Source organism: Loxodonta africana, chromosome 1, assembly GCF_030014295.1.
Source record: "Loxodonta africana isolate mLoxAfr1 chromosome 1, mLoxAfr1.hap2, whole genome shotgun sequence".
Lineage (NCBI taxonomy): Eukaryota > Metazoa > Chordata > Mammalia > Proboscidea > Elephantidae > Loxodonta > Loxodonta africana.
Genome location: NC_087342.1, coordinates 193,695,274 through 193,720,981, shown reverse-complemented (window position 1 = coordinate 193,720,981; position 25,708 = coordinate 193,695,274). Strand labels below are relative to the sequence as shown.

Genomic DNA, 25,708 nt, shown 5'->3' with positions numbered 1-25,708 from the left:
GCAATGTGTCTTTCAGTTTCTTGACTGCTGCTTCCATGGGTGTTGATTGTGGATCCAAGTCAAATGAAATCCTTGACAACTTCGATCTTTTCTCCGTTTATCATGGTGTTGTTTATTGGTCCAGTTGTGAGGGTTTTTGTTTTCTTTATGTTGAGGTGTAATCCATACTGAAGGCTTTCATCTTCATCAGTAAGTGCTTCAAGTACTCTTCACTTTTAGCAAGCAAGGTAGTGTCATCTGCATAATGCAGCTTGTTATTGAGTCCTCCTCCAATCCTGATGCCCTGTTTTTCTTCTAATAGTCCAGCTTCTCGGATGATTTGTTCAGCATACGTATTGAATAGGTATGGTGAAAGATACAACCCTGATGCACATCTTTCATGACTGTAACCCAGGTAGTTTCCCCTTGTTCTGGAAAGGTACAGAAGCAAAATGAACCCTTCATACTTATGGGAAAAAGAGATAAAAAAGTTTAACTGGGGCAGGGGTATGTGTACTAATGTGTTAGGAAGTACATTTTGTTACAGGGTGGTAATAATGCAGTTCCTTGAAATCCCAGAAGAAGAGTCTGGAATGATGTCATGACGAGAAGCAGAGTGACATGAGCAAAGTGGTGCTTAGTAAAAGTGTAAACTGGCAGCATTAGACAGCGTGAGTTTGGGAGAAAGAATGTTTCATTTGGTATAGGAAAGAGTTGCAGCAGGCTGGATACAGAATTATGAGGGTCTAGATTTTGGTAGTGACTACAAAGGAAAGAAAAATGAGAAAGTAAGCCTGAGAGGCATTTTAAAAGAAGGAAAAAATGGATACAGAAGAGAAGGAAAACAATAAAGCAATGAAGAAACCAATGTTTAGTAGGAAAGCATCGAATGATAGTTTCACTAAAAGAAGAATACATGTGTAATGCATTTTTTTCACTAAAAGAAACATAGTATATAAATGATACTACTTAAACCAAAACCAAACCCAGTGCTGTGGAGTTCATTCCAACTCATAGCAACCTTACAGGACAGAGTAGAACTGCCCCATTGAGTTTCCAAGGAGCTCCTGGAGGATTCAAACTGCCGACCCTTTGGTTCGCAGCTGTAGCACTTAACCACTATGCCACCAGGGTTTCCAAATGATACTACTTAGAGGAGAAAAAATTTCATATGGTGTTTGAGGTGATGGTGTCATCTGTAAATGAGGACATTCTATAAATAGGTGAAGATTGGTCTAGGATACAAATGCAAAACTGGGCTTAGAGATACACATTTTTAAGTTATGGTATGAAAAAGTGGCATCTGGGAAGAGTATAGGTAGCCCCTGCTCGGTTCTGAAGATTCTGTCATAAGTCAGTTCTGACATTAGTTGAATACCTCTTTTTTTTTTTCATTGTTATTGCCTTTTATTTTCAGTATCTTTATAAATCCTATCTTTATTTGTCTTTGGGGGTTGGCATAAGAATAATTACATCATCAAATTACACATTGCAACATTGTATGTAGTACATGCTACTAACCATCAGAAGTAACACAAAACAAAATAGACACTGGTAGGTGCTATTCTTGTAACTCCAATACAACATCAGTTGGGGACTGTTATAGATTGAATTACGTCCCCACAAAATATATGCCAACTTGTCTAGTCTATGATTCCCAGTATTGTGCGACTGTTCACCATTTTGTCATCTGATGTGATTTTCCTTTGTTATAGATCCTATCTCTATGATGTTAATAAGGTGGAATTAGCAGCAATTACATTAATGAGGTAGGACTCAATCTGCAAGATTAGGTTTTGTCTAAAGCCAATCTCTTTGGAGATACAAAAGAGAGAAGCGAGCAGAGAGACATACCACCACGAACCAAGAACCAGGAGAATAGCGCATCTTTTGGGCCCTGGGGTCCCTGTGCTAAGAAGCTCCTTGACCAGGGAAGATTGATGACAAGGATGTTCCCCCAGAGCTGACAGAGTGAGAAAGCTTTCCGCTGGAGTTGCCACCCTGAATTCATACTTCTGGCCTCCTAGACTGTGAGAGAATAAATTTCTGTTTTTTAAAGCCATCCACCTGTGGTATTTCTGTTACAGCAGTACTAGGTGACAAAGACAGGGGCTACCTGTATAAGAAGTACACTTGACTGAGGAAAGGAACCAAGTTCAAGTTGCGATTGTGAAATCGAACTTGAGTAAGTCACGTCACATAATTAAACCTCAGCTACTCCACATTTAGAGAAAATAGCTACTTCACATTTTGAGTATACAAAATGAAAGAGTTTTGCAACCTGTACAGCTAAACAGATAAAGATATCATTATATAGCTAATGTCATGAAAATTGAGAGGTAGGCATTATAAGCTACGTATTTCTTAAGGGCATTTAAGTTGAGACTTTAGCCTTCTTCCCTTCATCAAAGATCCATATCTTCCTGTATTACAGTGTGGATGATTCATTATTTCAAACAGACATTAAAAGGTCAGTTGGCCTGCCTGCTTTGAGTTTTCTTAACTGGAGAAATATAATCTTAACTAGCAAATAGGATAATAAGCCATACAAGTGTTTCAAAAGTTCCATATCTTATCCATATTTACAAGAATAAAGAAGCATCTTTAATATTTCTTATTCTTGAAGACCAAAGACTACAGTGTTCAGAATGGATTGCACTCAGTAAAAAGAAAACAAAAATCCTCACAACTGGACCAATAAGCAATATCATAAGTGGAGAAAAGATTGATGATGTCAAGGATTTCAGTTTACCTGGATCCACAATCAATGCCCATGGAAGCAGCACTCAGAAAACCAAATGATGTATTGCATTGGGCAAATCTGCTGCAAAAGACCTCTTTAAAGTGTTAGAAAGTGAAGACGCATCACCTTGAAGACTAAGGTGCACCTGACCCAAGCCATGGTGTTTTCAATTACCTCATATGCGTGTGAAAGCTGGATGTTGAATAAGGAAGACCAAAGAAGAATCAATGCCTTTGAATTATGGTGCTGGCAAAGAATATTGAATATACCATGGACTGTTAGAAGATTAGAGTCACTATGAGTCAGAATCGACTCGATGGCAACAGGTTTGAGTTTTTTGTTGTTGTTTTTCAGAAGAATGAACAAATTCATCTTGGAAGACGTATAGTCAGAATACTCCTTAGAGACAAGGATGGCAAGACTTCATCTCATGTACTTTGGACATGTTACCAGGAGGGACCAGTCCCTGGAGAAGGACATCATGCTTGGTAAGGTGGAGGGTCAGTGAAAAAGAGGAAGACCCTCGGTGAGATAGATTGACACAGTGGCTGCAACAATGGGCTCAAACACAGTAATGGTTGTGAAGATGGCACAGGCCAGACAGTGTTGCATTCTGTTGTACATACGGTCTCTATGAGTTGGGACCAACACCTAATACACACGCATACTTATTCACTATTATTTTCTTTTCTCAACCTTGGAATTGCATAATAATTAGAAAATAAAACACTTAGACACTCTGCTTCATTTAGTCAAGTATAGTAATGTATTTTTATTTTTGTTAGATTTATGTTACTAACTGCATTGAAATTAATAATACCACTTTAGGAAAAAATTGAAACTTAGATGAAGGAAGAGAGCGCAAGTTCTCAGAGAAGAACAGTATGTTTTTGTTTTTATTTTTTTGTCCTAACACTACATTCATAACATCAATATTTTATTTGTAAGGACTGCTTGGAAAAATATTTTTATCCATTTTTGTTGAATAAGACCTGTGGGTTTTAGTATTTATTAAGGAAATTACAAGTCAAGTTTGGGTAAGTAATGACATGTTGTCCAATATAAATTCCAGATAAACTGTAACTACATTTCACTTTTTTCCTTGGCTGTTAACCAAAAGGTCAGCAGTTCAAATCCACCAGCTGCTCCTTGGAAACCCTATGGAGCAGTTCTACTCTGTGCTTTAGGGTCGCTATCAGTTGGAATCCACTCGATGGCAATTTTTTTTTTTTTTTTAGTTTAGTAAAAGTCCGACCTTTATATTTATTATAGATGTCACTCTTCCACCTCTCAAAAATATTTAAAGGGGAATAAGGCAATTATCTCAATTCTCACCAACATTCTTGAGCCTTCCTATCACAGGGACCATTTCTTCTCTTATCGCTGCATCCCCAGCACCTTGGACAGTGCTGGGCACACAATAGTCACTTAATACGTATTTTTGAATAAGTGAATACAAAAATGATTTTATTGTGATAGCATCTTTGTCTTATATGCCACTGGAGATATTACTCGCCATGGATTGAGCATATTTTTATTTTGCTTTAATGATATTGCCTGTATGAAAACTACTTCTAAAGTGTTTTTATTTCATTTTTAATGCAAGATGTTGCACTTGGAAAATAAAATTACTTATACTAAAATTCATGTTAGCACAAACGATTATTTCAAGACACTAACCTCCTTTTACCTAAATGCTCCTATATTTAATGGAAAAGAACTATAATTTTAGAAAATGCACTTTCCAAAGCAGTGCTTATCCTCACCTTCTAGATCACAATGGAATTCTTAAGGGTAGCGGAGAAGTCCCTATAAAATTGAAAAAAAAAATTTTTTTTGAGGGAGAAAAGAGAATTTTCCAGTCAAATTTCAAAAATATTATTACTGTGGAACAATATGAACTAGTGTAAATTGCAAAGCCATCTATTCTGAATTCTTTTTTAAACTCGTATCTTATACATAAACACTTTTCCTGATTCCTGTTACCCACGTGCGCTGACATAAAGACCATGAATTCTAGCAATTGCTCCTTGTCTTCCAATGGAGCCTGAAACTTAACATAAGAGGGAGGAAAATGCATCAGGGCAAACCCGTCCGTAAACCTTCTCCGTAAATCGGTATTTATTCTGTTCGCACGAAATTTGTCGTGGCTTCTCAAGAGCCCTTTGTCTGTGCGATGGTGAGTCTGGCAACCATTATCTACTCGTGGAACCGACGTCTGCTGACTCCGCCCGGAATGGGGGTGGGGAAGAAGCACCGCGTGGAAAGCTCGACTGAGAATTAACATGAGTGAACAAAGAGAACTCCCAGCAGCCGTCCGCCAGCGCCTCGCGGCTGCATCAGGAGACGTCAATCACGTCCAGACGGCTCTTGCAATCCGCCTCCCTGGGAAAAGAGCTCAAATGAATAATTGATGGAAATTGATCCAGACCAGAACAAAGCTTTGCAAAAACCAGTACATTCGTTTTCAAGCGGTTTTGGAAGCTGCGGCCAGTTCTGGATATGGGAGCGGAGCAAAGACTTGAAGCGCGGCGATAGCTCTCGCGTCTCGGGAGTGGCTCTGGCCTTTTTGTCTTCTCCCCCCCCCCACGCCCCCGCCCTCTTTTTCTTTTTCAAATTAACCTCTCTTTGGTTACTTCTCCCTTGCAGTCCCGCCCCTCGCCTATCCAGGCCGGTGAAGTCAGCTCATGAATATCACTGCACTTCCTGGGGAGCGTCTGGCACGGCTTGATACCTCGTGGGTTCGCCCGCTCAGAGCTTCAGATCCAGCCCAGCCGCCGACCGCCGGGAATTAACGCGCGCGGGGGGCCGCTGCGCGCTGACATTAACGCCTTTGTTTGGAGAAATCCCGTGGGTGTGGAACTGGGGCTAGCGGGCCCAAGTCGTGCTCAGCCAGAAAGTCGCAGATAAGACGAAGTTGAACTTTCCTTAGCTCTGGAAAACACGGTAAATCCTGAGTCCTGGGAAGATCAGAAGGAAAGCGCTGTTGATTTGCTTCAACTTCGGAAACATCGCCCCTGCTGAGAAGTGAGCAGTTCTGGATTTCTAAAGGGATAAGGATGAGAGATGGGATGGGTCAGCGAGCAGATGAAACCTGAGTTTCTAAATGCTGATTTAGTCTCGGCTGGGGTTGCTTGGGTGGCGATTTCCACGGGAGAAGCCTTCAAGAGACGCAGCATCCTGTCACTTTGTGAGGACCACGTGACAGCTGCCAGGTACCTTTCATTGTGGAACCGAGGTCCGGGAACGCGAGCTTTCTCCTAGGTAAAAGCTGTGTGGGGACCTGGGTTTAAGCATTCCCTGATTGCGTTCCAGGTCCGAGGTGGTTCTGCCTAATTAGAAATAAAATAAGGTTGTACTGGCAACAGGGTAGCTCTCGTTTATTGTGACCCGTTAGGATCAAGTAGGCCAGACATTCTAAGAGCGTTATGGTTCCCAGAGAAGATGTACAACATAAGTTGATGGGTAACTTTTTTTTTTCTTTAGTGTTTTCTTTGTTCTCTATTGTTTCCCAAAGTGAGTTGTAAGGAGATCGAGGAAAGAGAGAGATAGGAGGGCACCTTCCAATAATATTTCTTTATAAAATGAGAAATGACTGCAGGTTGACTAAGTTATGATACTGAAAATAGATGATAACATGAATAATGCAAGTAAAGTGACTGGCAGGCACCTCCTCTTAATAGGAAGAATTTTTAAAAGCAGAACATTCTGCCTAGTCATGCCATTTTCAGTTCTTCAGAAAAAAAAAATATTTTTAAGGAAAAAGTTTCTAGTTGACTAGCTGGCTGAATTATAAGGGAGAAGAAATCACAAGGCAGTGGCTTGCAGTTTTCCAGACTGACTAAGCCAGTGATGGATTTATTTTGGAAGAAGATACAATGGAGACTGACTTCACCACCATGAGTGAGGATGCACTACCTTCCTGGGTGCAGTGTTATTCTACATGAAAATTTAGCTCTGTAGAAGAAAACAGACATTTAAAACTACAGCTGTGCCCCCGATGATCCAAGCACTTCAAAGATGCTTGCGAATGAAGATATTTATATATTTAGCAATTACACTTGAAACTAAAATGATTCACAGCAATTATCAAAGTCAGTAAATATAGAAAAAGTCCTCACTTGTAACATAAGGGACTGCAGACAGCCCATTGATTTTTCTATTTAAGTATTTTAAAAATTATTTCCCAAAGCTAAAAAAAAAAAAAATCTCTTTATGATTGTGAATGCCTAACAAATATAGGTGATTCTTAATGCTATTATTTTCTTAAACCTGAGGATGATTTAGTTAAAGTAATTCATTATGTTTTCTTTCATTTCTAGCTTAAAGGAAAGTGGGTGTATTTCTCTAAACAAAGACAACATTAGGGATTGGAGCTGTGACAGAAAAGTCATTAACCCATACAATTTTTTCTCAGGGAACCTGAATAGTAACCCTTTATCTCTATTTGAAACTTGGGAATACTAATTAAATAAAACTTTCTCCACTACACTGGGCTTTAAATGCTCATTTGATACTGAAGAATACCAAAGCAGAAAAAGCATGTGCTGACAATTCTAGCATGTGGACATCACCTTTTCCTTTTGAAGTTATCTCTTGCTCTTTCCTCTTCTTTTTTATAGTCTCCGTTTTCATCAATTTCTTTTTGATTCTGTATCTCACCCTTTCCAAAACCTGCTACTGTGAGAATATGTTAGGTTCTGCCGCTTTCAGATTTGTCATCATTTTACTGGGGTGGAGTGAGATGGAGACAGCGCCTCCCTCGGCAAAATAAGAAATGACAGCTCTGCATCAAGGTTTGGTCCTTTTTCTCCCTTAAGAGCAAAGCTTTTATTAGGCGCCTTTCAAATCTCATCATATTCAAGGGCTTCTCTTGAACAGCAAAATCATCCTTTGCTCTTTAGCCATGCAGACATGCTGTGTACTTCCTTTCTTTTGTCTCTGTCGCAGCTTAGAAAAGAAGGTTTGTGGCGGCGAGGAGGGAAGAGGATGACTTGGTAATGGACGATTCCAAATCGCATCTGGTAGGTTTTCCCTACACGGCCATGAGTCAGCCACCGACCGGGGGTGCTGCCCCTGCCGCTGCAGCCTCAGGCGCCGCCACAGCCGCCGCCGCCGCCACTGAGGCTCGCCTGCACCCGGAGGGTAGCAGCAGAAAGCAGCAGCGAGCTCAGTCACCCGCCAGGCCGAAGGACAATTCGGCTCGACAGACAACCGCGGCCACCCGGTCCCCGGTGGGGGCAGGCACCAAACTCAATTCTGTCCGGCAGCAGCAGCTGCAGCTGCAGCTGCAGCAGCAAGGCAACAAGACCGGGAACCGAGCGGCGCCTGCGACCAGCGTCCGGGGAGGCGGAGGCGGGGCTGAGAAGGCGGCGCCCCCGGCGCCCAAAGGCGCTGGGTCCGGAGCTGTCCAACCGGCGGCTGGTGCTGAAGCAGTCTTCGCGGCAACCCTGGCCGGTGTGAGCGGCAAGAGGCCGGGCCAGCCGGAAGAGTCGCCCCGGGAGTCAGAGTCGGTGCCTTCGAAACTCGGGGAACCCCCTCCGCCCCGGGAAGGACGAGGAGGGGGCGGGGAGGGAGGAGGAGCCGGCGGCGGCTCCGGAGAAAGGGAGGGGGGCGCTCCGCAGCCGCCGCCGCCGCCGCCGCCCAGGGGCTGGCGAGGGAAAGGCGTGCGCGCTCCGCAGAGGGGCGGCAGCAGCGGGGAGGAGGCCTCCCCTTCGCCGTCCTCATCTTCCGCGGGCAAAACCCCAGGCCTCAGCGGCAGAAACGCCGGAAGCGGCGTTGCCGGGGGTGCCAGCAGCGGCGGAGGGAGCTACTGGAAGGAAGGATGTCTGCAGTCTGAGCTCATCCAGTTTCACCTCAAGAAGGAGCGGGCGGCAGCGGCGGCCGCCGCAGCTCAGATGCACACCAAGAACGGCGGCGGCAGCAACAGCCGCAGCTCCCCGGTGGCCGGCGCCACTGCCGTTTGCGAGCCCCTTGCGGTCCCTTCCGCCTCCCTGATGGCGGCGGCGGCGGAAGGCCCCCAGCAGAGCACAGAGGGCGGCTCGAGCGGTGGGGGCATGCAGGCAGCGGCGCCCCCTTCCTCGCAGCCGCACCCGCAGCAGCTCCAGGAGCAAGAAGAAATGCAGGAGGAGATGGAGAAGCTTCGGGAGGAGAACGAGACTCTCAAGGTGAGGGAGGTGAGGGGAACCGGGTGGGGGAGGGGAGGTGCGGGCCTTGGATGGGTAGGGCGTGTCTGGCGGATGTGAGAGGTTGCTAAACTGCTCGGGAGCCTTATGAGGGAGGGGAGTTCGTAGGCCTTTCCCAGGTTCGAAACAGAACCTGAGATTGAGATCATTAGGGTTTAATTTAAATCCAAATCTAGGCCTTCCTTCCTCTTATTATAATGGTTTGCCCCACATTTTCGTGAAAGCATCTAGAGTGAAAGAGCGAGAGAAGGCCTAAAGAGGGCCCATTTTCTTAGTTTTCGTCCCCTTCGCTCAGCTCCTTGGCACGTCTATCTCAAGGAGAGGGGGCAGTAAAGCTAAGAATTTGGAGCTGGGATGGGGTGTGCCCGGTGCAAGTCGGAGGAACTGGGGACGAGGCTGATTTTGACCCGCGGCCTGTTACCGCCTCAGAACGAGATCGATGAGCTGAGGACCGAGATGGACGAGATGAGGGACACTTTCTTCGAGGAAGATGCGTGTCAGCTGCAGGAAATGCGCCACGAGTTGGAGAGAGCCAACAAAAATTGTCGGATCCTGCAGTACCGCCTCCGCAAAGCCGAGCGCAAAAGGCTCCGCTACGCGCAGACTGGGGAAATCGACGGGGAGCTGCTGCGCAGCCTGGAGCAGGACCTCAAGGTCTGGGGCGGGCACTGGGGCTTGAAGGCGCGCGATAGGGCGGTGAGTGGGGGACTCTGGTCAAGGCCTCTTAGCACTGAAAGGCCTTCAGTGGGGTATGGAGTTTCGTAATGCTGACTACGAAATGTCAGGCTCCCGGATAGGGGGACAGGTGAGTCTGAAGAGTCGAGTATGTGGAGGGCTTTATGGAGAGCGACCTGGCTTTCCTAGGAGTAACAGTGGCTTTTCCGGAGCTAGTGGGAGAAGGGCGTGCCCCCCTCCGGAGCAGAAACAAGGGCGTGGCGGAACACAGGCTCTGGCCTTGATCTAGCTTCCCTAGTCTGTTTCCCAAATGAAGGAGAGGTGGATTCAGGCACTCAAAGCAACGCAATGAGGACTACTTAACGCGATCGGGCCCAGAATAGCAACACAACAGACACCAGGGTTAGGATTTCTCTCTGCAAGTTTCAGCCCCCCCATACCCACCCCTTCTTTCAGGACTCTTTCCTTTCTGTACTTAGCACTGGAAGAGTGAAGTAAATTCTCAATGGAAAGTTGCTCCTTTAGAAGCTTCCCCAGTGAAGAAATCTCAGCAGTGAAATGCATTTTTTTTTCTTTAAGACAGGTGTGATCTGTTTAGTTGTTTGACCAGAAGCAGATTCATTGACAGTGCAAACCAGATGTTACCTTCGTGGCCTTAAACAACCAAATGTGTATAATTTTAATAATATTAACCTCATCAAAATATGAAAGGCAGATGTTATTATCCTATATTTGATTTTTTTAAAAAGCTATGAGAAAACACTTTATGGAAGTCATTGTATGATTTTTTTCCTTTTCCTAATATTTGATGAGAGGTTGCTATGCAACAGGCACCATGACAAGCATTGTTATGTACATTATTATCTCATTTAGTTCTCAAAAATAAAAAAAAGCCTATAAAAAGTTTTTTTTAATAATAAGGTAGAGATTATTATTAGCATCATTTTGGAGATGCAGAAGCAGACCCTTTTACAGAGGTTGCCTACACAGCCCTCAGGCTACTATGTGGCTCGGCTGGCTCCCTACCCGGTTTAAGAACCGTCAGTGTCTTGAGCCTTTACACCAGACAGCTCAATTTCTCTTCCAAACCTTGAAATTTTAAAAGATGAGCACAAAACATGGGACAAAAGTACATACCATCAAGAAAAAAAAAATTAACCCCCAGGACTCGCCTGGAATTCTATAGGATCAAAATTCAAGTCTCACTCCCCACTTGGAATGGAAAACTTCTATTTTTATTCTTTATAACGGGTAGTAATGGAATTATGCATCCCACAGAGTTGTTTTAGAATTAGAGGGGGTATGTAAAATTTCTATACAAATGGTAAAACACATTATGACATTTATGACCCTAGAGTAGTGCGATAGTGGAAGTGTCCACTCCAGAGTTGTTTTAGAATGATAAAACACAATAGGACATTTATGACTATAGTGTAGTGTAGAGGTTAAGGGAGTAGAGTCTAGAGTCACTTGCTAGCCCTGTGACCTTGAGCAAGTTACTTCAAATTTCTGGGACTTAGTTTTCTCATCTATAAAATAAGAATAATAATAGTACCTATCTCATGGGGTTGTTGTGAGGCTTAAATTGTGTATATATGAATGGTTTTTATGTAAAGCACTTGGAACACTGCCTGGCACACAGTGAGCACTATATAAATATTGGCTCTTAATGCTTTCAGTATAGCTCACTTATCATAGTAGCCCACTTATATTGTCATTGATTTATATTTTATTGTTACAAACTCTTGAATTTTAGGTTGCAAAGGACGTATCTGTGAGACTACACCATGAATTGGAAAATGTAGAAGAAAAGAGAACAACAACAGAAGATGAAAATGAGAAACTGAGGCAACAGCTTATAGAAGTTGAGATTGCAAAGCAGGCTTTACAGAATGAACTAGAAAAAATGAAAGAGGTCAGTATTGAGTTATCTCACGGCATGCTATTTTCAGAACCTCAAGGGCTAATATGACAGTTGAAATATCTTTTTTTTTTTTTTTGCACCGCAAGAGGACAGTTGTCCTTGCTCAGTATACTAACAAAGATATGATTTTATACTAAAGATGAGCAGCAAACAATAATGAGCAGAGGCAATTGATCTGAGTTTATCTGAGTCCTGCCTCTCTATGAGCTGAGTATATGAGCTGTAACTGATTTTTATCCTTGGGTCATTTAAAGGTAAAATAAAAAAAAACCTAAACTCATTGCCATCAAGTCAATTCCAACTCATAGCGACCCTGTAGGACAGGGTAGGACTGCCGTATGGAGATTCCAGGGAGCACCTGGTAGATTCAAACTACCAAGTCTTTGGTTAACAGCCATGGCTCTTAACCACTACCTCACCAACATTTCCAAATTTAAATATATGTTAATTAAATGAAGTATATGTTAATTAAATAAATTACACAGTCACACCGAACACAGAGGGTGTCAAGAGTATGAAGGGATAAGCCTTGTGTTAGCTGAAGGGAGAGCTAGTCCTGTCACATTACTATTGAGTTCACTGAACCACGAACTTTTAGGATAGAAAAGACTGTTAATCTAATTCAATCATTGCTTGAATTCTCTCTTAACAAAGCCCTTCAAATAGTCTAATGCTTACAGCATCACCAGGGACTAACCCTCAAGATATTCCGTAGTATTTCAGATTATCACAGACAGCATACCTCTGTTTAAAGGATTCCTTTGTTGTGAGTTGAAATCTATTTAATTGTAACTCTAACCAGTTCATCTTAGTTCTGCCTTTTAGAGTGGAGTTCTCTTTCAAGTATTTAAAGATTTTGCCATCAAAGAACAGAATCAGGATCAAAGGAAATAACTGAAGGGTAAAAGAGACGAGATCTATCAAGAAATAATTAGCTTCGTAATAAATAGCAATTTAATTTGAATTAAAAGAACATTTTTCTTATCTGTTCATGCCAAAGAGGAAATTCATATTCTCCCTGGAGTTATAAAAGCCAAACCCCAATCCTTGCTTAGAGAATACAACAGTAGAAGTGTAGGAATTTAGGAGCACATATACAGAGATACTTACTGTAAAGTAGCCTTTTTGTAAGAAGGTGGGCTCTAAAATATCATTCATTGTATGAGAAATACAGGAAAAGAAATGAAAATGGGGAGGATGAAAGAGAAAGTAGATAGCTGAGAAATTCTAAATGTGATAACCGAAAATATTCTGGAGGACGGTTCTACCCATTTGAGGTTGACCTTCATAGTGTTCAGAAAAGTGTCAGAAATAGAAAAAGTAGTTTAAAAATATATTTAGAATTCAGGAATGTGTCATTCAAGTAAGATTTTTGCATAGTAGTTATCCTCCATGAAGGTAAATAATAAAACTGAGCAGGAACAATAACTGGCTAGCTTTGGTTCAGGAATGTGTCATTCAAGTAAGATTTTTGCATAGTAGTTTTTGTTACCCTCCATGAAGGTAAATAATAAAACTGTGCTGCCACAATAACTGGCTAGCTTTGGGGAGAGGGCTCTGTGCTTGACGCTTGCCTTGACCTTGTACGACTTGCAAAAGCTTCAGTTAACCATCCGCTCCCTTGGTTGTAAAATGAAAGCATATTCAAGTCCTTGGTTAACCACATAGTCTGTCATCCCTTTGTCACATTCCACCAGTGGAGAGAATAGAACCAGGCCACGCTCTCCATTATGAAGAAATGACACTAGTTATGGAATAAAATCATAAAATGTTAAATAGAATATATCAGGGAGAAACAGTCCTCCAACTGCCAGATTTTAGTCCCTTATGTGGAGTCATATAGATGTTGAACAGCACCACTGGGACCAACAGACCATCTGCTAGAGTTTGGAAACCGTTTACTAAGGGTTTAACTGGCTTCAAGGGTATCGACCAGTTGGTCTTAGGCTAGTGGCTGCAGAGGCATCTGTATACCTTCTCACATCCATCTGCTTATCTTCTCCTATTGAGAGCATGGGGTAGGCACCTGGGAATAAGAAGAGTTGAGCAGAGGCAGGATGAGGATAATTAGTTGAGTCGACTGCAACTCGTCGCTTGTATAACATAGCTGATATTCTGCCAACTGCAAACAAGAGGGACCTCTCAGGATGCTGTCTTAGAATCTTAATGGTATTTGCTTCCAGATTATAATACATTGATTGCTACTTGCTACTAGAATTATATTTTCTTGCTGAAGAAAAATGCCTTTAGCGTTATGTAACCTGGGAAAAATGGTGGCCTGTCTTTCAGTATCACAAACAAAAATATAGGTTTTTGTAAAAGTTGTTATTTCATGGAAACAACAATTAGCTAGCTTTTTGAGTGTAGGACAGGTTAATGTACAAATAGGATAAAGTAAGGGTATAGAGGAAGCCTTATAGAAAACATTCTCTGTGAAGGGGAAGTTTTTGTCACAGTTAAATTGAGGGTCACAATCTTTCCTGAAGTTCTGCTGCTGATTTTCAAAGCTCTGAAACCCCCTGTGTGCTTCAGAATGAAGAAATTTTTTCGTATAAACTTTAAGGTATGGTGCTTGGAGAAGCATTAATGACATACATTTCAGCGAACAAATCACCAACAGAGAACCTTTGAAGATGGAAAAGGAAGAAACAGTAACTGAGATATGATGATAAGGAAAACTGTTCATTAGATCTTTTTCATTTTAGAATCTGCACCCTTTGTGTTCCCTCATCCCTCACAGTCACGCAAGAGTCTTAAAAGAAAATAGTTTTAACTTTTCTCAGTCTTTGCTCTAGAGAGCTCTTAAATGGCCTATTGCAATAGCACTATCTATCTTGGGACTTTTATTTTCTATGCACTTGGTTAGTATCTCCTATCTACCCTGAAACTTTCATTCTAGAACACAAAAAATAATTTGTACTATAAATTTCAACAGTGATGTCTTTTTTTTTTTTAAGAGTACATTGAAAGTATGTCTATATACCAGATTCTCTTTCCAGATAGAGTATTTTAATAGATAAATGCTTGCCCAGTATATTTACCTATCTGTCATCTTATATAAAATAAGTAACTCACCGTAACTACACTTGGTTTTGATAGGCCATATTTATCTAAGCTATAATTTTTTTTTTTTTATAAAGAGTCAGAAAAATATGTTAAGCAATAAATCTGTGAAGAAGCAGCCCAAGAGGTAGTTTTCATGGGAGATTTCTTTGTCATTTCAATATTTTCCCCTGAATCTGATTATTTATTTATAAATGGAACAGTGGCCAATGGTGTTTTAAAAAGAAATTGCCATAAATATTTTTAAATGTATCAATTAAAAACTATCACTTTAGTTATATCTTCTCAGAGCTAATAGTTTGTTAAATAATGTGGGCAGGAATAATAGAAACATTAAAAGCAAGAAACTGTGTGCCAGGTAAGCATAAGAAAGTTGTCTTCCAGCGTATATATGATGTGTTATTCATGGATTTTTAAAGATGTATTTACTTAAAATTTATAAACATTATTGGATTTTTTTTCATGAAATTGGATAAGCAGTTGCTTGTACTCTGAAGTGATTCTTAACATGCCATCTTGGGTCAGTGGCTCTTTACTTTTACCCAAATGGCATCCCCTCAGCAGAAACATAATAGTGCACTGATCAGTTGTGGATTATTTCGTGAAACACATTGAAACTTTTATTGTAACAAATTTCTGATCACTTACATAAAAATACATGTCAGCATTGCACACCCCACATCCAATGCCACATAGTTGATCAGATCCCAGTTCCTTTATGGGCTACCATTTTGAACTTTGTATACTTGAAGCTTTAATGGCTTCAAATCACTGTACAAATGTGGGTTTTACCTGTGTAAATATTTGCAACTGAATACTTTTGTGGTTCTCATTTAAAATATCTGTCGATAATAACACGTTGAGATGTTCACTGCATTTCCTGATAAAACGTGACCAATTGGGGTAAGTCTCCAAACCTGGACTCTGCTAGAGGCCAGTTTAACATAGTCTAAGGATTCTAGGCTGAACTCTGAGTGGTATTTCCCTGAGACACGAGCAGCTTACCTGTGTTAAAATATCCCCATAGAAATATGTTACTTATATAGTTATTGGGAAACCCTGGTGGTGTAGTGTTTAAGTGCCACGGCTGCTAACCAAAGGGTCAGCAGTTCGAATCCGCCAGGCGCTCTTTGGAAACTGTGGGGCTGGGGCAGTTCTACCCTGTCCTATAGGGTCGCTATGAGTCGGAATCGACTCGACGGCACTGGGTTTTTTTTTATATAGTTATTGAAGGTTTGTTTACTTCTCTGACTTCTGCATCCCACCTACCTTAAAAAGGGATTTGAAATGGTTCACAGTAAAAGACAAACTTAGGCCAAGTCTGATTAAAAAAGCTTTATATGTGTTATATTTTCATAATAGCTGTACTATACCATATGCTGTATTGTACCAGGTACTTTGATGTACACTTTCTTAGGAAGCCCTCAAAACACCAGACTGTGAGCTCCATGAGAACAGGGCCCATCCCTGTTTTGGTCACTGTGGACCCCTGGTACCCACTTAAGTGCCTGGCATGTAATCAGTTAGACCGTATTCTTCTGTAGTATAATGTGTCATTTCATACTTAATATGTATGACTGTTTTCCTCACCAGACTGTAAACTCCCTCAGGGTAAGAACTGAGTCTCTTTATTCATCATTGTGTTTGCAGTACCAGACAAGGGACAGGCACAAAACTGATAAACAATAACTAATTTTAAATGAGTGAATGGATGGCAGTTGGATGAGGTGTTTCAGACCCTATTTTGCAGAGGCAAAACCAAAAACAAAACCAAACCCGTTGCCGTCAAGTCAGTTCTGACTCATGGCAACCTTATAGGACAGAATAGAACTGCCTCATATGATTTCCAAGGAATACCTGGTGAGTCTGAACTGCCAACGTTTTGGTCTCACATCAAAACTCTTTCCAATAGTGCTTAGTGAAGTACAATCAAAATGAGAAAGGAGCAGATGGGTAATTCTAGCCTCACCTCATTTCCCGAATTAGAGGTCTACTGAGATTTCCTACCTCCTAGAAGCTTCCAGTTCTCTACTTTGCTTATTTTATATCCCAGTTATCCCCCAGAGGCAGCAAGTGTTTTCTAAAACAAAGTCACATAGGCTTCTCAGAAAGGGGGTTGAGGGCAGGAACTCAAGAACAAGAGGACGACTCTGACACTCTGAACATCAGCTCTGCAATTCAATTTCTGAGTGCTTTGGGGAGAAAATATGAGAAGCAGGCTTAGGGAATGAGAGAAGACCCTACATCCTGTCACTCTCAAAAACTACCCATTTTAATTTGCTTTAAACCCTTCAGTGTTTGGAACGGTCAGTTCAGCAATTAACTTGGCTGGAAAGATACGGATAATTGCCCCAGGGTGCAATTGCTCAATAGTCATCAGTGCAGAGTATTAATTATATTTTAGTCTGTGTACCCTGTACTTTGTGTATAATTATGTTGCTTATATTTTCATTTTATGGATGAAGACTCCAAGGCTCCAAGTTAATATCACTAATAAGCAGGCCAGGTTCCCACCCAAGTCCATCTGGCTCCAAGCGCATGGTCTCTGCTAGCCAAAACTGCACAGCCATGGTGTGGGGACTCAGGCCACCCCTCCATGGCCACTGCCATGTCCTTTCTGAGCCCCGAATGACCTGCCTTCTTCAGGGATCTCAAAACTCCCAGAGTCTCCAAGTTCCAGAGCATATTCAGAGAATGCTGAACAAGCCTTAAGAGAAGACTTCCAGTGTGGAAAGAAAAAATCTGTTTTATCTCATGAAAAGGGAATCTTTGAAGTAAGAACTAGAAACATAGGTCTAGAAAAATATTTTTAGGTCTGTTGATTCCATCTCTTTTAACAGCATAATAGCTGTGTAATTTCAGTTAAGCCACTTAATACTGAACCTCAATTTAATCATCTGTTAAAGAAAAATAAGTATTTTCCCTATCCAGTATTTTTTTTTTTTTTAGTCTACTTAGGGATAACATGAGGTAATATGCATGAAAGTGCTTTATAAACTGTGAGACACACTATATGTTGTTGTTGTTAGTTGCCATCGAGTTGCCCACTGACTTATGGCGATCCCATGTGTTACAGAGTAGAACTGCTCCATAGGGTTTTCTTGGCTGTGATCTTTACTGAAGCGTTTCACCAGGCCTTGCTTTTGCATAGCCGCTGGGTGGATTGAAAACTCCAACCTTTATGTTAATGGGATATAGACATCAGAGTATTGTTTTTGCTATTATTATTGCCACAGAGCTCTAGGTGAGCTGATTAAGACTTAACTCCTAAAAGGAATTTTTTTTTTATTGTACTTTAGATGACAGTTTACAGAGCAAACTATCTTCTCATTAAATAATTAATACACATATTGTTCAGTGACATTGGTTGCCAACCCTACAACATGCCAACACTCTCCCCTTCTCCACCTTGGGATCCCCATTACCAGCTTTCTGTCCCCTCCCGCCTTCTTGTCCTTGCCCCTGGGCTGGTGCGTCCCTTCAGTCTCGTTTTGTTTTATGAGCCTGTCTAATCTTTGGCCGACGGGTGAACCTCAGGAATGACTTCATTACTTAGCTAAAAGGGTGACTGGGGGGCATGCTCTCTGTGTTTCTCCAGTCTCTGTCAGTCCAGCAAGTCTGGTCTTTTGTGTGTGTGTGAGTCAGAATTTTGTTCTACATTTTTCTCCACCTCTGTCCATGACCCCCTATTGTGAGCCTGTCAGAACAGCCAGTGGTGGTAGCCAGGCACCGTCTAGTTGTGCTGGACTCAGTCTGGTGGAGGCTGTGGTGGTTGTGGTCCATTAGTCCTGTGGACTAATCTTGCCTTTGTGTCTTTGGTTTTCTTCATTCTCCCTTGCTCCAGATGGGGTGAGACCAGTGGAGCATCTTAGGTGGCCACTCACAAGCTTTTAAGACCCCAGACGCTACTCACCAAAGTAGAACGTAGAACATTTTCTTTATAAACTTTCTTATGCCAGTTGAGCTAGAAAGTCCCAGAGACCATGGTCCCCACAGCCCTCAGCCCTGTAATTTGATCCTTCAGGGAGTTTGGATGTATCTATGGAGCTTCCATGACCTTGCCTTGTACAAGTTGCGCTGATTTCCCCTATATTGTGTGCTGTTTTACCCTCTACCAAAATTGCCACTTACCTATTGTCTATTTAGTATTTTTCCCTCCTGCCCCTTCCATCCCTTGAAACCATCAGAGATTTTTTCTTTTTGTGTGTAAAACCTTTTAATGAATTTTTATAGTAATGATCTCATACAATATTTTTTGTTTTTGTGATTGACTTAATTCACTCAGCATAAAGCCCTCCAGATTCATCTATGTTATGAGATGCTTCATAGATTCATCATTGTTCTTTATTGTTGTGTAGTATTCCATTGTGTGTATGTACCTGTCCTAGCCATCTAGTGCTGCCATAACAGAAATTCCACAGGTGATTGGCTTTAACAAATAGAAATTTATTTTCTCACAGTCTAGTAGGTTACAAGTCCAAATTCAGGGCATCGGCTTCAGGGAAAGGCTTTCTCTCTCTGTCAGCTCTGGAGGAAGGTCCTTGTCCTCAATCTTCCCCTGGTCTAGGAGCTTCTCAGGAGCAGGGACCCGGTGTCCAAAGGATGTGTTCTGCTCCTGGTGCTGCTTTCTTGGTGGTATAAGGTCCCCTACTCTCTGCTTGCTTCTCTTTCCCTTTATCTCTTGAGGGATAAAAGGTGGTATAGGCCACACCCCGGGGAAACTCCCTTTGCATTGCATCTGAGTAAGGCTGGTATTACAATCCCACCCTATTCCTCATAAAATTACAATCACAAAATGGAGGACAACCACAGAATCCTGGGAATCATGGCCTAACCAAGCTAATACACACATTTTTGGGGGGGACATAATTCAGTCCGCGACAGTACCGTACCTTGTTTTAAAAGGAATTTTGAAGTTCATGAATTTGAAATTTCATATCCAACATCTGTGACTCCAGTTCTCTTATACAGGCCTTTGAACACATTTGTTTTCTCTTTTCCCGTGCTTTCCTAAGCTCCTCTTTACATTTCGCTCCATTTTAATGTTATTATGATTTCTTCCACCTATTCCATTCTGTCTTCCACTAGGCATGTTCTTAGTTGCTACTGTATCACCATCTGTTAGCTTGAATTTTGCAAGTTTGGGGGACACACAGATAATGCAGCTACACTGTCTGCCTCTACATTCATAAACAGCTGAATATGCTAATTTGTCTGGTTAAATGCCTCTCTCTTCCCTTGATGTTTCTGTGAATATTTTTCCTGAAGAGAAACACCCGAGCAGAGAGAGGAGGGCAGCTCTTTGATCAAAAATATTCAAGTACAAGATACTTTATTTTTTTTTAATAATTTTTATTGTGCTTTAAGTGAAAGTTTACAAATCAAGTCAGTCTCTCACATAAAAACTTATACACACCTTACTACATACTCCCAACTACTCTCCCCCCAGTGAGACAGCCCGCTCCCTCCTTCCAGTCTCTTTTTGTGACCGTTTTGCCAGCTTCTAATCCCTTCTACCCTCTCAGCTCCCCTCCAGACAGGAGATGCCAACATAGTCTCAAGTGTCCACCTGATGCAAGTAGCTCAGTCCTCATCAGCATCTTTCTCCAACCCATTGCCCAGTCCAATCCATGTCTGACGAGTTGGCTTTGGGATGGTTCCTGTCCTGGGCCAACAGAAGGTTTGGGGACCATGACTGCCGGGGTTCTTCTAAGCTCAGTCAGACCATTAAGTCTGATCTTTTTATGAGAATTAAGCACAAGATACTATAGATTGCTTTGTAGAATTTATTGACTCCACAGCTAAATTCTATGCTGTCTGAATTGAAGAACCATTTTTTCTATTTAATTCACACACACACATACTGCCATGCATATAAAAACCGTCAATAAGTGCTTGGCTGAGGGAAGAGGTGTTTGAGAAGATAAGATTGCTTTTAGGGAAGCTCAGGTTTAGCTCCTTAAACTAGAATTTACTCAGTTCCTTTGTTTTCCAGCACTTGAGTTACTCTTGGGTAAGTATAACCTGCAATTTCACAGTATTTCGGGAAGTATTTCCAAATTGAAAATTCATATGTCTAGAAGATTTTAAATTTGGTTGTATTTTAATGGCAATACAATCACTTATTTGATGTCTCTGCTCTAATTCCACCACTACGTTTCAAGGTCAGTTAAGCTGATCTTTATCCAGATGATAATGACATTTGTAGATAACCATTTAGCTTCTCTCCTGACATTTTCCATTTTGTACTTATATATTTCACTTAATGGGGCCATTTATATTCAGCATGATTCAACTCAGAAACACTTAATATTAAAAATTTAAACTCTTCTATATTCATCTGCTGGCTAGTTCAGTTATTTCCAATTTGTCTAGCCAATTAATTGTAGTGGTAAGTGGTTAATAAAATTAACTACATTGTGTTTTCTGCTCTTCACAGAGTAAGCATTCATACCATTAAGTTGGCCAAAAACCTTGAATAATAATAGAAAAATTAGGAAGCCCAATTGATTATTCAAGCACATAATGAGCAACTAACATGTTGGTATGAGGTTGTATTCACTGCCTGCTTGCTCAAGAAAGAAAATATTTTCATAGATCTTTATCTAGTAACATCCGTCCTTGTGCATTTAGGAAGTTCTATTATATGGAAAGTATTGTCTTACAGGGTAAATATAGCTACTGGATTCACTTATTTCGAGGTACAACTAAATTTAAATTAGAATAATTATGTTCTGCAGTGAGATAGAAAGCAGACATGTTATTTTTAATTCTACTAGTGTTAACTTTAAGGGTTTTTGGTAATACCTATATGATTCTCAGTTTTTCCCAATTACCAGAATCAAAAATGAAGGGAATTAAGAATCCTTTCAGTTAGTCCAACCCCTAACATTACTGCCTGGTCTTTGTTAATTTAAGATCTAAGATTGTACTATTAAATTCTCACTGTTAAAGTATATAGTTTAAATTTAGTGATTATCTTTTGCTTTCATAGGCAATTTTAGTCATATAAACAATTCTATATGTTCAAACAGTTTCAGTACTTATCATCAATGATTTTAAACCACAATTTCTGCATTTCTGAGACTTTCCCATTAATTGATTAGATAACGTCCTTGACTCCCCCCGACCCTTAACCCAAAGAAAAGTGTGTGGATGTTTTATTTTCTGAGCCTTTGTGTTTTTGAAAATAACATTTGGTTGCCTTCACACATGAATGGCAGAATGGAATTACTGACTTGAATTTTTTTTCTCAAAACTAAAGATCATGCTTTCTGTTCCATTAGTTTCTGGCATTTGTTTTACATTGGAGAACTGTGAAATTAGTCTGTCTTTGATTGCCTTGTAGATTGAATTATTTTCTCCCTTTACTTATGGGACTTTTTTTCCACTCTTTGTATTAGTCAGAGCTCCTGAGTAGAAAACAAATTCACCCCAGATGGTTCAAATAAAGATACTTCAACAAAGAGGGTTATTGATCGTGGTGTGGAAAGGATTAAGGGAACAAATCAGGAATATTGAGGCATTCAGGGAAGCCTAGCAACACTTGGAAGCCATTGCTGCCTGTAGAGGTGATGACATGAGCTAAGTAAATTGTGTTACTGCGGCCAGAGAGAGCTGGACCAGTGGAGTAGGGTCCACCCAGCGGGAGCTATCATCCATAGGGAATTTAGTTATTGCTAAACATGTGGTGTTGAAAAGTGAAGGAGTAAGGAGACATATCCTGAACAATTTCTTTTTCTACCTACCAGCCCTCAGCATTCCTGCCAGGACCTTTTGATGGTCAACTTCGACTAGGAATATACTGCTGGAGCAGCCTGGGTAGAATACTATGCAGGAGTCAGTCTCCTGGAGCAAAGAGCAGGGAAGAGAAAGGTGAAAAATGGACCTGCATAGCCAAGAGAGAATAACCAGTTTAAAAATATTGTCAGGGCTTATCTATGTGATGTTGTTGTTGTTGTCAGGTGCCTTCAAGTCACTTCCAACTCATAGCGACCCTGTGAACAACAGAATGAAACACTGCCCAGTCTTGTATCATCCTTAGAATCTTTGTTATGCTTGAGCCCATTGTTGCAGCCACTGTGTCAATCCATCTCATTGAGGGTCTTCCTCTTTTTCGCTGACCCTCTACTTTACCAAGCATGATGCTCTTCTCCAGGGACTGTCCCTCCTGATAACATGTCCAAAGTACGTGAGACGAAGTCTCGTCATCCTTGCTTCTAAGAAGCATTCTGGCTCTATTTCTTCCAAGACAGATTTGTTGGTTTTTGTGGCAGTCCATGGTATAGTCAATATTCTTTGCAAACACCACAATTCAAAGGCATCAATTCTTCTTTGGTCTTCCTTATTCATTGTCCAGCTTTCATATGCATATGAGGCGATTGTAAATACCATGGCTTGGGTCAGGCACACCTGAGTCATCAAATTGACATCTTTGCTTTTTTAACATGTTAAAGAGTCCTTTTGCAGCAGATTTGCCCAGTGAAATACATCATTTGATCTCTTGACTGATGCTGCCATGGGTGTTGACCATGGTCTATGTACAGGTTCCTCATGGGCAGAATTAAGTATTCTGGAATTATCATTCTTCTTCGCAGTGTTATCCATAGTTTCTTGTGGTTCACATAGTAGAATGCCTTTGCATGGTAAGTAAAACACAGGTAAATATCTTTCTGGTATTCTCTGCTTTCACCAAAGATCCATCTGAAAGTGGAAACTTTGGTGAAGGGCAAGACAGTATACAATACTGGGGGAGCCAACACAACCTGTACAAGGGAAGGTCATGGTAGCTCCATAGACATATCCAGACTTCCTGAGGGACAGAATTGCTGGGCTGAGGGCTGTGGGTACCATGAGCTTGGGTAATATCTAGCTCAATTGGCATAACATAGTTTATAAAGAATATGTTCTACATTCCACTTTGGTGAGTAGCGTCTGGCGTCTTAAAAGCCTGTGAGTGGCCATCGAGGATACTCCACTTGTCTCACCCCTTTGGGAGTAGGGAAGAATAAAGAAAACTAAAGATACAAGGGAAAGATTAGTCTAAAGGGCTGATGGGCCACATCTACCACAGCCTTCACCAGACCGAGTCCAGAACAATGAGATGGTGCCCAGCTACCACCACTGACTGCTCTGACAGGGATCACAATAGAGGGTGCTGGACAGAGCTGGAGAAAAATGTAGAACAAAATTCTAACTCAAAAAAAAGACCAGACTTGCTGGCCTGACAGAGACTGGAGAAACCCTGAAACCATGGCCCCGAACATCCTTTCAGCTCAGTAATGAGGCCACTCCTGAGGTTCACCCTTCAGCGAAAGATTGAACAGACCCATGGAACAAAACAAGACGAAAGGGGCACGCTAGCCCTGGGGCAGGGACTGGAAGGCAGGAGGGAACAGGAAAGCTAATAGGGAAGCCAGGGTTGAGAAGGGAGAATGTTGACATGTCATGGGGTTGTTAACCAATGTCATAGAACAATGTGTGTACTGTTTGATGAGAAACTAGTTTGCTCCTTAAACCTTCATCTAAAGTACAATAAAAGAGAACAATAAATTAAAAAAAAAAAGATCCATCTGACATCAGCAGTAATATCCCTTGTTCCACATCCTCTTCTGAATCCAGGATTTCTGGGATTTCCCTGTCCATGTACTGCTGCAGCCACTTTTGAATGGTCTTCAGCAAAATTTTGCTTCTGTTTGATATTGGCATGGGCACAAATGTGGATCTCTTCCAGTTGGTTGGTAAGGTACCTGTCTTCCATATTTCTTGGCATAGCTGAGTGAGCACTTCCAGTGCTCCATCCATTTGTTGAAACATCTCAGTTGGTATTCCGTCAATTCCTGGAGCCTTGTTTTTTGCCAGTGCTTTCAGTGCAACTTGGACTTCTTCCTTCAGTATCATTGGTTCTTGATGGTATGCTATCTCCTGAAATGGTTGAACATTGACCATTTCTGTTTGGTACAGACTCTGTGTATTCCTTCCGTCTTCTTTTGATGCTTCCTGCATCGTTCAGTATTTTCCCCATAGAATTATTCAACATTGCAACTTGAGGCTTTAATCTTTTCATTTCTTCAGCTTGAGAAATGCTGAGCATGTTCTCCCCTTTTGGTTCTCTAACTCTAGACCTTTGAACACTTCATTGTCATATTTACTTTGTCTTCTGTAGCCGCCATTTAAAATCTTCTGTTTAGCTCTTTTACTTCATCGTTTCTTCCTTTCTCTTTAGCTACTCAGCATTCAAGAGCGAATTTCAGAGACTCTTCAGACATCCATTTTGGTCTTTTCTTTCTTTCCTATCTTTTTAATAACCTTTTGCTTTCTTCATGTATGATGTCCTTGATGTCATTCCACAGCTTGTGAGGTCTTCAGTCATTAGTATTCAGTGTGTCAAATCCATTCTTGAGGTGTTTTCTAAATTCAGGTGGAATATACTCAAGGATGTATATTGGCTTTTGTGCACTTGCTCTAATTTTCTTCAGCTTCAACTTGAACTTGCTCATGAGCAATTGATGGTCTGTTCTGAGTTGGCCCCTGGCCTTGTTCTGACTGATGATATTGAGCTTTTCCATAGTCTCTTTGCACAGATGTAGTCAATTTAATTCCTGTGTATTCCCTCTGGTGAGCATTAGGTGTATAGTTGCCATTTATGTTGTTGTAAAAAGGTATTTGCAATGAAGAAGTCGTTGGTCTTGCAGAATTCTGTGATCTCTGGTGTTGTTTCTATCACCAAAACCATGTTTTCCAACTACTGATCTTTTCTTTTTTGTTTTCAACTTTTGCATTCCAGTCACCAGTAATTATCGGTGCATCTTGATTTAGTGTTTCATCAATTTCAGCCTGAAGAAGTTGGTGAAACTCTTCAATATCTTCATCTTTAGCCTCAGTGTTTGGTGTGTAAATATGAATAACAGTCATTACCTTGTCATCATTGTAGGCATGTGGATATTACCCTATCACTGACAATGTTGTACTTCAGGATAGATCTTGAAATGTTCTTTTTGACAATGAATGCAATGCCATTCCTCTTCAATTTGTCATTCCCAGCATAGTAGACCATATGATTGTCTGGTTCACAATGGCCAATACCAGTCTATTTCAGCTCAGTAATGCCAAGGATATCGATCTTTGTGTAGTGCGTTT

The 25,708-nt window shown here is 41.3% G+C and overlaps 2 protein-coding genes across 5 annotated transcripts in view; both read left to right on the top strand.

Annotated features, from left to right (window-relative positions):
- The window catches only part of C1H6orf58 (chromosome 1 C6orf58 homolog), a 90,584-nt gene extending 84,952 nt beyond the window's left edge, over positions 1-5,632 (top strand). Inside the window, exon 6 of the mRNA XM_064294820.1 lies at positions 5,478-5,632. Coding sequence (XP_064150890.1) covers positions 5,478-5,632 — 155 coding nt within the window. The remainder of the gene's footprint in view (positions 1-5,477) is intronic.
- Positions 5,460-25,708, top strand: part of MTCL3 (MTCL family member 3) — a 56,828-nt gene continuing 36,579 nt past the window's right edge. For 2 of the 4 annotated variants that reach the window (XM_023558458.2, XM_064290603.1), the window contains exons 1-4: positions 5,463-5,986; positions 7,673-8,889; positions 9,337-9,561; positions 11,339-11,497. In XM_023558458.2, the coding sequence (XP_023414226.1) occupies positions 7,723-8,889; positions 9,337-9,561; positions 11,339-11,497 (1,551 nt within the window). In that variant the 5' untranslated portion in view covers positions 5,463-5,986; positions 7,673-7,722. Of the gene's footprint in view, positions 5,987-7,109; positions 8,890-9,336; positions 9,562-11,338; positions 11,498-25,708 lie in introns of those variants that run through there. The other 2 variants (XM_064290617.1, XM_023558441.2) reach the window with 2 other exon arrangements.